Genomic DNA, 11,273 nt, shown 5'->3' with positions numbered 1-11,273 from the left:
GGCCAACCAGTTGTTATGGAAAGTGGCATATGGGTTACAAACAACAATATATTTGTTGTTTAGTAGAATTCGTATTTCAATTCTGATGTGTCGTGTAGTGTGCGCATCTCAAAACTGCTGGCAAGTGTGTTTCAGCCCTCTGGCGCCCATCAGTCTGGGCTTTGGCGGTTTCTGTTTATAAAAACCTGGCAACTGATACTGATTTACCTTCCTGTTATATATATATTTGTATGTATGTTTGTATAACAATATCAAGATAACATTCTCATAGAAAATTAGGAATATACTGTACTTGGGTGAGGGACTGGGCACGATGGGAGGGTTGTCTAAGGCAGGGGTCACCAAACTTTTTTCACAGTGGGCCGGATAACTGAAAGAGTGACGAGCGCGGGCCGCATAATCATTCTGTTCAATACTTGCAAGCCAGAACGAAAGCCATGGAAACCATGGTAACGTCAGAGCGTAGGCGGAGCTATCACGGCGGGCCTGATGAACTGACGTCGCGGGCCGTAGTTTGGTGACCCCTGGTCTAAGGAATGAGGCCCCCCAAAACCATTATCTTGTACAAGGCCTCTCAGAAGCTAGAGCTGACCCTGCTTGGAGGTTTCCTTTCCCGATGCTTACATAAAAAAAACATGTGTGATCCATCCAACAGAAACAAGTCACTAAAACTACAAAAGTAATAGGAAATGAAAAAGTACAATACTGTGTACATAGTTATTAAACTACACCACAATGAATGATAGTTTTAATTACTTACATTAAGTGAATGATACCTTTACCAATACCTCAACTACAAATCACCATCATATCTCACCTTTGCAAATGCATTACGACCATAACTGGCCTCACTTTCTGTGTGTCGTTTCTCCATGACCTCCCCACGTGCTGCAATGACTCGATGACACAGTGCCTTGTTCACATCAGCTGGGGAGACATTCAGGAGTTCTGCGATGTTTTTCACAACTTTGGGATTTTGAATTTGGGTCTCATCTCCACCAGAGGAAAATTCAACATTGCCCTGAAGGAATAAAGGCAAAAAGCATAAATTTAAATGAATATCTGTCATTGTTTTAAGACAATTTTCCACACTTCATGGGCAATTATTAATATACACGGACTGTACAGTAGCTAAAACAACTATCTGTGCAGGCGGGGCTCGATATGTTTCAAAATTTTACGTGTTTCCCACAACGTATGCACAGACAGTTGTTTTAGCTACTGTACCCACTGTACCAAATTTAACAAAAAGAAAATTTACAAAATTGAATTTCCTACATCAACAGGCAGGCAATTCTTTAAAAGGATCCTCTATGTAGTCTAAAACTCTTTACAGTACAGTACAGTCAGTTCTGCTATAACGCGATAGTTGTGTTCTTGTAAAACATCGTATTATAGAAATTCGCGTAATAGAAATAACAGGGCTTATGGAGAAAATAGGGTTAGGTGCAGATTACTACTCGAAATTGAAAAAAATTTAGTAGTTAGCCTAACACAAAGGATAGCACAGACTAAATAAATGTGACATTCATATCTAATAATGAAATCATACAGTAAATGTAACACTTTACCTTGAAAAAATATGAATATAACTTGATGTGATTTGAGCAGAACACTGAGCTGGTACAGAACTCATTATCACTGAATGCATCACCATGAACTTGTATATTTACCATATTCACAGTTAATACCACAAAATTGGAGAAATAGTAAGCAAAAATCGCGTTACAGCAAACAAGCGTTCGCGTTATACAAATATCGTTCCTCTATTCATAAATCGCGTTAAGAGCCAATTCGCGTTGTCAAAACACGCGTTATAGCAGAACTCACTGTACTGTACACACCATCACACTGAGAACCTTCTCAGTTACATACAGTATATTTTATTGAATCATAGCAGTTTTTTACTGAATAAGCACTTGAAATTTTCTTTTTTAGAATTCTAAAGATACTCACCAAGTGTAGGATAGCCCCAACAACTCTCCATATGGCATCAGTCTGTTCAGGTGTGAACCCTAATGTCTTGAAAGCTTGTTGGCATGTCTTGTAGTCAGCTTTGTCAGCAATAGAGTCTACCCTTGGTGTGCCGCCCTGACAGATGAAGTGGTAGCTGTTGACATCACGCTTCAGTTTCAGACGAGACAGCTCTGAATCTGTGGCTCCAAACAGGACCTGAAGAAATTGAGAAAAATCAAGATCAACTCCAGTTATAAATGGTCTCTCCATATAACTGACTGAAAATGTATTGGAATGCTGTGTATATGCTTATAACCACTAGACTCTTGGTATGGAGTTGGTACCGGGAAAAAAGTTACCTACAAAAGAATTAAAAATAACTTTACAATAAAATGTATGGCTAATCCTAGGATACATATCTATATTATACACAGTATCATTAATAAACTGGTATACCTGTATAGAAAAAATATTTCAACTTGTTCTGCATGATACAGTACTGTACTTCACAAAAATACCAGGTACAGTACTACTATACCTAAAGAAGTTAGGAAATACCAGAAGAATGGCTAAACAGAGCAAGACAAAGACAATTAGACATGTAGCGTGGTACTATAGAGGAACAGGAAAAACTTTCCAAACAAGACTGACAGGTTAACACGTATGCAACCAACAATATACTGTACTCTGGTACAGTATTGAGATTACAGCAGATTGACATTCTGGCAAGAATCCAAATACAGAGATGTTACAAAACCAAGTGAAGTAGGTATGGAAGAAGGCAGACAGGTAGTTGCAGAGAAGGGAAACATAAAAGACTGAGGTAGGCAGAGATGGGGACTGACAGAGATTCACAGGTACATGTGCAAAAGTGAAATTATAAGCAAGTGAAGCTGGTAGAAAGAAAGGCAGGGATATATGCAGAAGAGACAAGTAAGAATGTAACCATCTTAAAAACATGTACGTACTGTATAATTAACAGTACAAAAATATAGTATGTTCCCACCTGATAGAAAGAGTGGAAATTCCTCTCCCCCTGCTGCTGCAACACAACCCTTGACTTCTCCAGGAGGTAGTTCTCAACATGACCACCAACTGGGTCACCCTTGAAGTCAAAGTTGATGTCCATGTACTTGCCAAACCGAGAAGAGTTGTCATTCCTGTTGGTCTTGGCATTACCGAAGGCTTCAAGGATGGCATTGGACTGTAGGAGCACGTTCTTCACTCTATATAAAGTGAAATACTTGTAAGAATAAAGATAGTGAGAACAAATACATGAACTAATAAGAATACTCAGGTGTTTTTACACAATACAGGTACAGTACTGTCATATTATAAATACAATAAAGATAAAAGTGGTATTTTTTTGTGTCTTGAGTCAATGTTGTATTTGTGCATCTAAAAACTATGAGTGAAAATTTTTATATACTGTACAGTACTGTATGTGAGTGTACTGTTATGTATCTAGTATGAAAGTGAAAGTTAATGCAAAGATAATTGTAATGTGTGTATAATATGCCAGAGCATTTTCTTTTGTATTTTTATAATTTTCAATATAGAATGCAACAGGGCTGTGGAGTCGGAGTCGGAGGAAATTTCGGCTTGTGGAGTCGGAGTCGGTAAAATTGTCCAGACTCCGACTCCGACTCCGACTGAAGCTATTCTGTTCCTAAGAACAAATATATGAACTCAGGTATATTCATTGCAGTGATTCCACTGATCCCACTAATTTTCTTAAATTATTAAAAGAATTTATTTCCATTTTATAAGCATTATTATGAATTTATTGTAGCAGGCACAGTATAGCACTATAATTTTGGACGATAGTCTCTTCTTTACCATTTGAAATTTTGAATTATATCAAATTTTGTTTCGTTAAAAACTGCACAGAGGCTCTCAGCTACAAAACAATTAGCTACAACCTGTTTTTGGTGAGATTAAGGCAAATTTAATTTAATAACTTAATCATGTAAGGTTTATCCATTTTCCTTAATAAGGTATTCATTTCTTTAATGTACATAAATATATAACTTTACTTTAAAAGGAATTGTAGGATCATCATTTAGATCCACATCAGATTATGAGCTTAAACAAAATTCATATGCTGAGATCGAACTTTTAGATATACATGTAAATGGTGTTTTCTAGTTAATATCTTGAATTCTTAATAAATTTATTTTTCTTTTGATTGAAACTTTGAAAGTCAAGCCTATCATCTTTTTGTAGTTCTTAAATATCGTCCAGATCATTAATAAAGCTGTAGCAGTATAGCCACGGTGTTTTACTTTTTACCTATGCAGGTTACAACATACAAATTACAATTAGGATGGTAGAAATAGTTGTTACAAATAGGCCAAGGAGTCGGAGTCGAAGGTTTTGTCTTCGACTCCACAGCCCTGGTACCTATACTGAAATTTTGAACAAAATCCATTTTTTGGCCGAAATGACGAAAATTGTAAGTCTATAGCCTTAAAGGATTTTTGGCCAAAAATACGTTTTCTCTCTGAACTAAAATGAATGTGCCTAACTATTTAAGTACATCCAGAATAATACACAAGCACCAAGAAATGACCCGAAACCCATAAGTGGCTTAGAAAGTAATTAGCATTGCAAAAGTAATTAAAATATTCTAAAAATCATTTGAATATTTTCTAAAAGCAATTTGAACAAGTTATAATCAAGATATCAAATTTTGCTAACAGATCCTTAAGTTGTTAATATCATCTAGGAGTACCTATACTGAAATTTTGAACAAAATCCATTTATCGAAAACATTGCAAAATTGTTAAAAGCCCATAGCATTAAAGGATTTTTGGCCAAAATACGTTTTCTCTGAACTAAAATTTAATGTGCCTAACTATTTACATCCAGAATACACAAGCACCAAGAAATGACCTCGAAACCCATAAGTGGCGAGTAATTAGCATTGCAAAAGCAATTAAAATATTCTCTAAAAATCATTTGAACATTTTCTAAAAGCCATTTGAACAGGTTATAATCAAGATATCAAATTTTGGTTAACAGATCCTTAAACAGCACATTCAGGAGTACCTATACAGAAATTTTGAACAAAATCCATTTTTTGGCCGAAATGACAAATATTGTAAGTCTAAAGCCTTAAAGGATTTTTGGCCAAAAATACGTTTTCTCTCTGAACTAAAATTTAATGTGCCTAACTATTTAAGTACATCCAGAATAATACACAAACACCAAGAAATGACCTCGAAAACCCATAAGTGGCGAGAAATTAGCATTGCAAAAGTAATTAAAATATTCTAAAAATCATTTGAACATTTTCTAAAAGCCATTTGAACAAGTTATAATCAAGATATCAATTTTTTGGTTTACAGATCCTTAAACAGCACATTCAGGAGTACCTATACTGAAATTTTGAACAAAATCCATTTTTTGGCCGAAATACGAAAATTGTAAGTCTAAGTCTTAAAGGATTTTACCAAAAACAGTTTTTTTCTTGAACTGAATGAAGCCTAAACTATTTAAGTACATCCAGGTAATACACAAACACTGGCAAACACTGAAAACCCATAGCAAGTGGCGAGTAGCATTGCAAAGTAATTAAAATATCTCAAAAATCATTGAACATTTTCTAAAAGCCATTTGTGCAGAGTTATAATCAAGATATCAAATTTTGCTAACAGATCCTTAAGCAGCACATTCAGGAGCCTATAATAAATTAACAAACCCATTTTGGCTGAAATGAGTAAATTGTTCGAGGCTCAGTTGATTTTTATTAAAAATACGTTTTCTCTCGGAACTAAAATTTAATGTGCCTAACTATTTAAGTACATCCAGAATAATACACAAGCACCAAGAAATGACCTCGAAAACCCATAAGTGGCGAGTAATTAGCATTGCAAAAGTAATTAAAATATTCTAAAAATCATTTAAACATTTTCTAAAAGCCATTTGAACAAGTTATAATCAAGATATCAATTTTTTGGTTTATAGATCCTTAAACAGCACATTCAGGAGTACCTATACTGAAATTTTGAACAAAATCCATTTTTTGGCCGAAATGACAAAAATTGTAAGTCTAAAGCCTTAAAGGATTTTTGGCCAAAATACTTTTTCTCTCTCTAACCAAAATTTAATGTGCCTAACTATTTGGCATCCAATACACAAGCACCAAGAAATGACTGGAAAACCCATAAGTGGCGCTGCTGTGAATTAGTAATGTAATTAAAATATCTAAAAATCATTTGAACATTTTCTAAAAGCCATTTGAACAAGTTATAATCAAGATATCAAATTTTGGTTAACAGATCCTTAAGCAGCACATTCAGGAGCACCTATACTGAAATTTTGAACAAAATCCATTTTTTGGCCGAAATGACGAAAATTGTAAGTCTATAGCCTTAAAAGATTTTTGGCCAAAAATACGTTTTCTCTCTGAACTAAAATTTAATGTGCCTAACTATTTAAGCACATCCAGAATAATACACAAGCACCAGAAATGACCTCGAAAACCCATAAGTGGCGAGTAATTAGCATTGCAAAAGTAATTAAAATATTCTAAAAATCATTTGAACATTTTCTAAAAGTTACTGAACAATAAGTTATAATCAAGATATCAAATTTTGTTATCCTTAAGCAGCACATTCAGGAGCAATTTATACTGAATTACCAAAATCCATTTTTGGCCGAAAATGACAAAATTGTAAGTCTATAGCCTTAAAGGATTTTTGGCCAAAATACGCTTTTCTCTGAACTAAAATTTAATGTGCTCAACTATTTAAGTACATCCAGAATAATACACAAGCACCAAGAAACAATCTCTGAAAACCCATAAAAGCGAATAGTATCAAAAGTAATTAAAATATTCTAAAAATCATTTGAACATTTTCTAAAAGCCATTTGAACACGTTATAATCAAGATATCAAATTTTGGTTAATAGATCCTTAAGCAGCACATTCAGGAGTACCTATACTGAAATTTTGAACAAAATCCAATTTTTGGCCGAAATGACAAAAATTGTAAGTCTAAAGCCTTAAAGGATTTTTGGCCAAAAATACTTTTTCTCTCTGAACTAAAATTTAATGTGCCTAACTATTTAAGTACATCCAGAATAATACACAAGCACCAAGAAATGACCTCGAAAACCCATAAGTGGCGAGTAATTAGCATTGCAAAAGTAATTAAAATATTCAAAAAATCATTTGAACATTTTCTAAAAGCCATTTGAACACGTTATAATCAAGATATCAAATTTTGGTTAACAGATCCTTAAGCAGCACATTCAGGAGTACCTATACTGAAATTTTGAACAAAATCCATTTTTGGCCGAAATGACGAAAATTGTAAGTCTATAGCCTTAAAGGATTTTTGGCCAAAAATACGTTTTTTCTCTGAACTAAAATTTAATGTGCCTAACTATTTAAGTACATCCAAAATAATACACAAGCACCAAGAAATGACCTCGAAAACCCATAAGTGGCGAGTAATTAGCATTGCAAAAGTAATTAAAATATTCTAAAAATCATTTGAACATTTTCTGAAAGCCATTTGAACAAGTTATAATCAAGATATCAAATTTTGGTTAACAGATCCTTAAACAGCACATTCAGGAGTACCTATACTGAAATTTTGAACAAAATCCATTTTTTGGCTGAAAATGACAAAAATTGTAAGTCTATAGCCTTAAAGGATTTTTGGCCAAAAATACGTTTTCTCTCTGAACTAAACTTTAATGTGCCTAACTATTTAAGTACATCCAGAATAATACACAAGCACCAAGAAATGACCTCGAAAACCCATAAGTGGCGAGTAATTAGCATTACAAAAGTAATTAAAATATTCTAAAACTATTTGAACATTTTCTAGTGTGCCATTTGAACAAGTTATAATGATATCAAATTTTGGTTATCAGATCCTTAAGCAAGCATTCAGGAGTAATTTGTTCGAAATTTTGAACAAAATCCATTTTTGGCTGAAAACAGGAAAATTATAGTCTATAGCCTTAAAGGATTTTTGGCCAAAAATACGTTTTCTCTCTGAACTAAATTTAATGTGCCTAACTATTTAAGTACATCCAGAATAATACACAAGCACCAAGAAATGACCTCGAAAACCCATAAGTGGCGAGTAATTAGCATTGCAAAAGTAATTAAAATATTCTAAAAATCATTGGAACATTTTCTAAAAGCCATTTGAACAAGTTATAATCAAGATATCAAATTTTGGTTAACAGATCCTTAAGCAGCACATTCAGGAGTACATATACTGAAATTTTGAACAAAATCCATTTTTTGGCCGAAAATGACAAAAATTGTAAGTCTATTGCCTTAAAGGATTTTTGGCCAAAAATACTTTTTCTCTCTGAACTAAAATTTAATGTGCCTAACTATTTAAGTACATCCAGAATAATACACAAGCACCAAGAAATGACCTCAAAAACCCATAAGTGGCGAGTAATTAGCATTGCAAAAGTAATTAAAATATTCTAAAAATCATTTGAACATTTTCTAAAAGCCATTTGAACAAGTTATAATCAAGATATCAAATTTTGGTTAACAGATCCTTAAGCAGCACATTCAGGAGTACCTATACTGAAATTTTGAACAAAATCCATTTTTTGGCCGAAATGACAAAAATTGTAAGTCTAAAGCCTTAAAGGATTTTTGGCCAAAAATACTTTTTCTCTCTGAACTAAAATTTAATGTGCCTAACTATTTAAGTACATCCAGAATAATACACAAACACCAAGAAATGACCTCGAAAACCCATAAGTGGCGAGTAATTAGCATTGCAAAAGTAGTTAAAATATTCTAAAATTCATTTGAACATTTTCTAAAAGCCATTTGAACAAGTTATAATCAAGATATCAAATTTTGGTTAACAGATCCTTAAGCAGCACATTCAGGAGTACCTATACTGAAATTTTGAACAAAATCCATTTTTTGGCCGAAATGAAAATTGTAAGTCTATAGCCTTAAAGGATTTTTGGCCAAAAATATGCTTTTCTCTGAACTAAATTAATGTGCCTAACTATTTAAGTACATCCAGAATAATACACAAGCACTCAAGAAATGCACTCGAAAACTCCATAAGTGGCGAGAGTAATTAGCATTGCAAAAGCACTAAATATTCTAAAAATCATTTGAACATTTTCTAAAAGCCATTTGAACAAGTTATAATCAAGATATCAAATTTTGGTTAACAGATCCTTAAGCAGCACATTCAGGAGTACATATAATGAAATTTTGAACAAAATCCATTTTTTGGCCGAAATGACAAAAATTGTAAGTCTAAAGCCTTAAAGGATTTTTGGCCAAAAATACTTTTTTCTCTGAACTAAAATTTAATGTGCCTAACTATTTAAGTACATCCAGAATAATACACAAGCACCAAGAAATGACCTCGAAAACCCATAAGTGGCGAGTAATTAGCATTGCAAAAGTAATTAAAATTTTCTAAAAATCATTTGAACATTTTCTAAAAGCCATTTGAACAAGTTATAATCAAGATATCAAATTTGGTTAACAGATCCCAAGGTTGTTAACATTCAGGAGTAATTTATACTGAAATTTTTGAACAAAATCCATTTTTGGCCTAAATGAAGAAATTGTAAGTCTATAGCTCCAAAGCGATTTTTGACCAAAATATGTTTTCTCTCTGAACTAAAATTTAATGTGCCTAACTATTTAAGTACATCCAGAATAATACAATAAAGCACCAAGAAAATGACCCTTGAAAACCCATAAGTGGCGAGAGTAATTAGCATTGCAAAAGTACTAAAATATTCTAAAATCATTTGAACATTTTCTAAAAGCCATTTGAAATGCTATAATCAAGATATCAAATTTTGGTTAACAGATCCTTAAGCAGCACATTCAGGAGTACCTATACTGAAATTTTGAACAAAATCCATTTTTTGGCCGAAAATGACGAAAATTGTAAGTCTAAAGCCTTAAAGGATTTTTGGCCAAAAATACGTTTTCTCTCTGAACTAAAATTTAATGTGCCTAACTAATTAAGTATATCCAGAATAATACACAAGCACCAAGAAATGACCTCGAAAACCCATAAGTGGCGAGTAATTAGCATTGCAAAAGTAATTAAAATATTCTAAAAATCATTTGAACATTTTCTAAAAGTCATTTGAACAAGTTATAATCAAGATATCAAATTTTGGTTAACAGATCCTTAAGCAGCACGTTCACGAGTACCTATACTGAAATTTTGAACAAAATCCATTTTTTGGCCGAAAATGACAAAAATTGTAAGTCTATAGCCTAAAAGGATTTTTGGCCATAAATACGTTTTCTCTCTGAACTAAAATTTAATGTGCCTAACTATTTAAGTACATCCAGAATAATACACAAGCACCAAGAAATGACCTCGAAAACCCATAAGTGGCGAGTAATTAGCATTGCAAAAGTAATTAAAATATTCTAAAAATCATTTGAACATTTTCTAAAAGCCATTTGAACAAGTTATAATCAAGATATCAAATTTTGGTTAACAGATCCTTAAGCAGCACATTCAGGAGTACTTATACTGAAATTTTTAACAAAATCCATTTTTTGGCCGAAATGACGAAATTGTAAGTCTAAAGCCTTAAAGGATTTTTGGCCAAAAATACTTTCTCTCTCTGAACTAAAATTTAATGTGCCTAACTATTTAAGTACATCCAGAATAATACACAAGCACCAAGAAATGACCTCGAAAACCCATAAGTGGCGAGTAATTAGCATTGCAAAAGTAATTAAAATATTCTAAAAATCATTTGAACATTTTCTAAAAGCCATTTGAACAAGTTATAATCAAGATATCAAATTTTGGTTAACAGATCCTTAAGCAGCACATTCAGGAGTACCTATACTGAAATTTTGAACAAAATCCATTTTTTGGCCTAAATGAAGAAAATTGTAAGTCTATAGCCTAAAAGGATTTTTGGCCAAAAATACGTTTTCTCTCTGAACTAAAATTTAATGTGCCTAACTATTTAAGTACATCCAGAATAATACACAAGCACCAAGAAATGACCTCGAAAACCCATAAGTGGCGAGTAATTAGCATTGCAAAAGTAATTAAAATATTCTAAAAATCATTTGAACATTTTCTAAAAGCCATTTGAACAAGTTATAATCAAGATATCAAATTTTGGTTAACAGATCCTTAAGCAGCACATTCAGGAGTACCTATACTGAAATTTTGAACAAAATCCATTTTTTGGCCGAAATGACAAAAATTGTAAGTCTAAAGCCTTAAAGGATTTTTGGCCAAAAATACTTTTTCTCTCTGAACTAAAATTTAATGCGCCTAACTATTTAAGTACATCCAGAATAATACACAA

At 32.8% G+C, this 11,273-nt stretch overlaps 1 protein-coding gene across 1 annotated transcript; it reads right to left on the bottom strand.

Annotated features, from left to right (window-relative positions):
- Positions 1 to 778: 778 nt before the first annotated feature.
- On the bottom strand, positions 779 to 3,253 carry LOC121878009 (unconventional myosin-Id-like). Its single transcript, XM_042383967.1, has 3 exons — positions 2,963 to 3,253; positions 1,957 to 2,172; positions 779 to 1,021 (listed from the first exon to the last, which is right to left on the bottom strand). The coding sequence occupies exons 1-3, from the start codon at positions 3,083 to 3,085 to the stop codon at positions 794 to 796; spliced, it is 567 nt and encodes a 188-aa protein (XP_042239901.1). The 5' UTR covers positions 3,086 to 3,253; the 3' UTR covers positions 779 to 793.
- Between the last annotated feature and the right edge of the window lie 8,020 nt (positions 3,254 to 11,273).

This window comes from Homarus americanus, unplaced genomic scaffold (genome assembly GCF_018991925.1).
Source record: "Homarus americanus isolate GMGI-L3 unplaced genomic scaffold, GMGI_Hamer_2.0 scaffold31621, whole genome shotgun sequence".
Lineage (NCBI taxonomy): Eukaryota > Metazoa > Arthropoda > Malacostraca > Decapoda > Nephropidae > Homarus > Homarus americanus.
This window is presented reverse-complemented; position numbering and strand designations above follow the sequence as displayed.

Excerpts from the sequence above, each read along its gene's own strand:
- LOC121878009 (XM_042383967.1), bottom strand. The coding sequence starts at position 3,085 with ATGGACATCAACTTTGACTTCAAGGGTGACCCAGTTGGTGGTCATGTT. Across the intron at positions 2,173-2,962 it reads ATTTCCACTCTTTCTATCAG|GTCCTGTTTGGAGCCACAGA; the intron begins GTGGGAACATAC and ends CAATTTCTTCAG. Across the intron at positions 1,022-1,956 it reads TTGGGGCTATCCTACACTTG|GGCAATGTTGAATTTTCCTC; the intron begins GTGAGTATCTTT and ends TTATTCCTTCAG.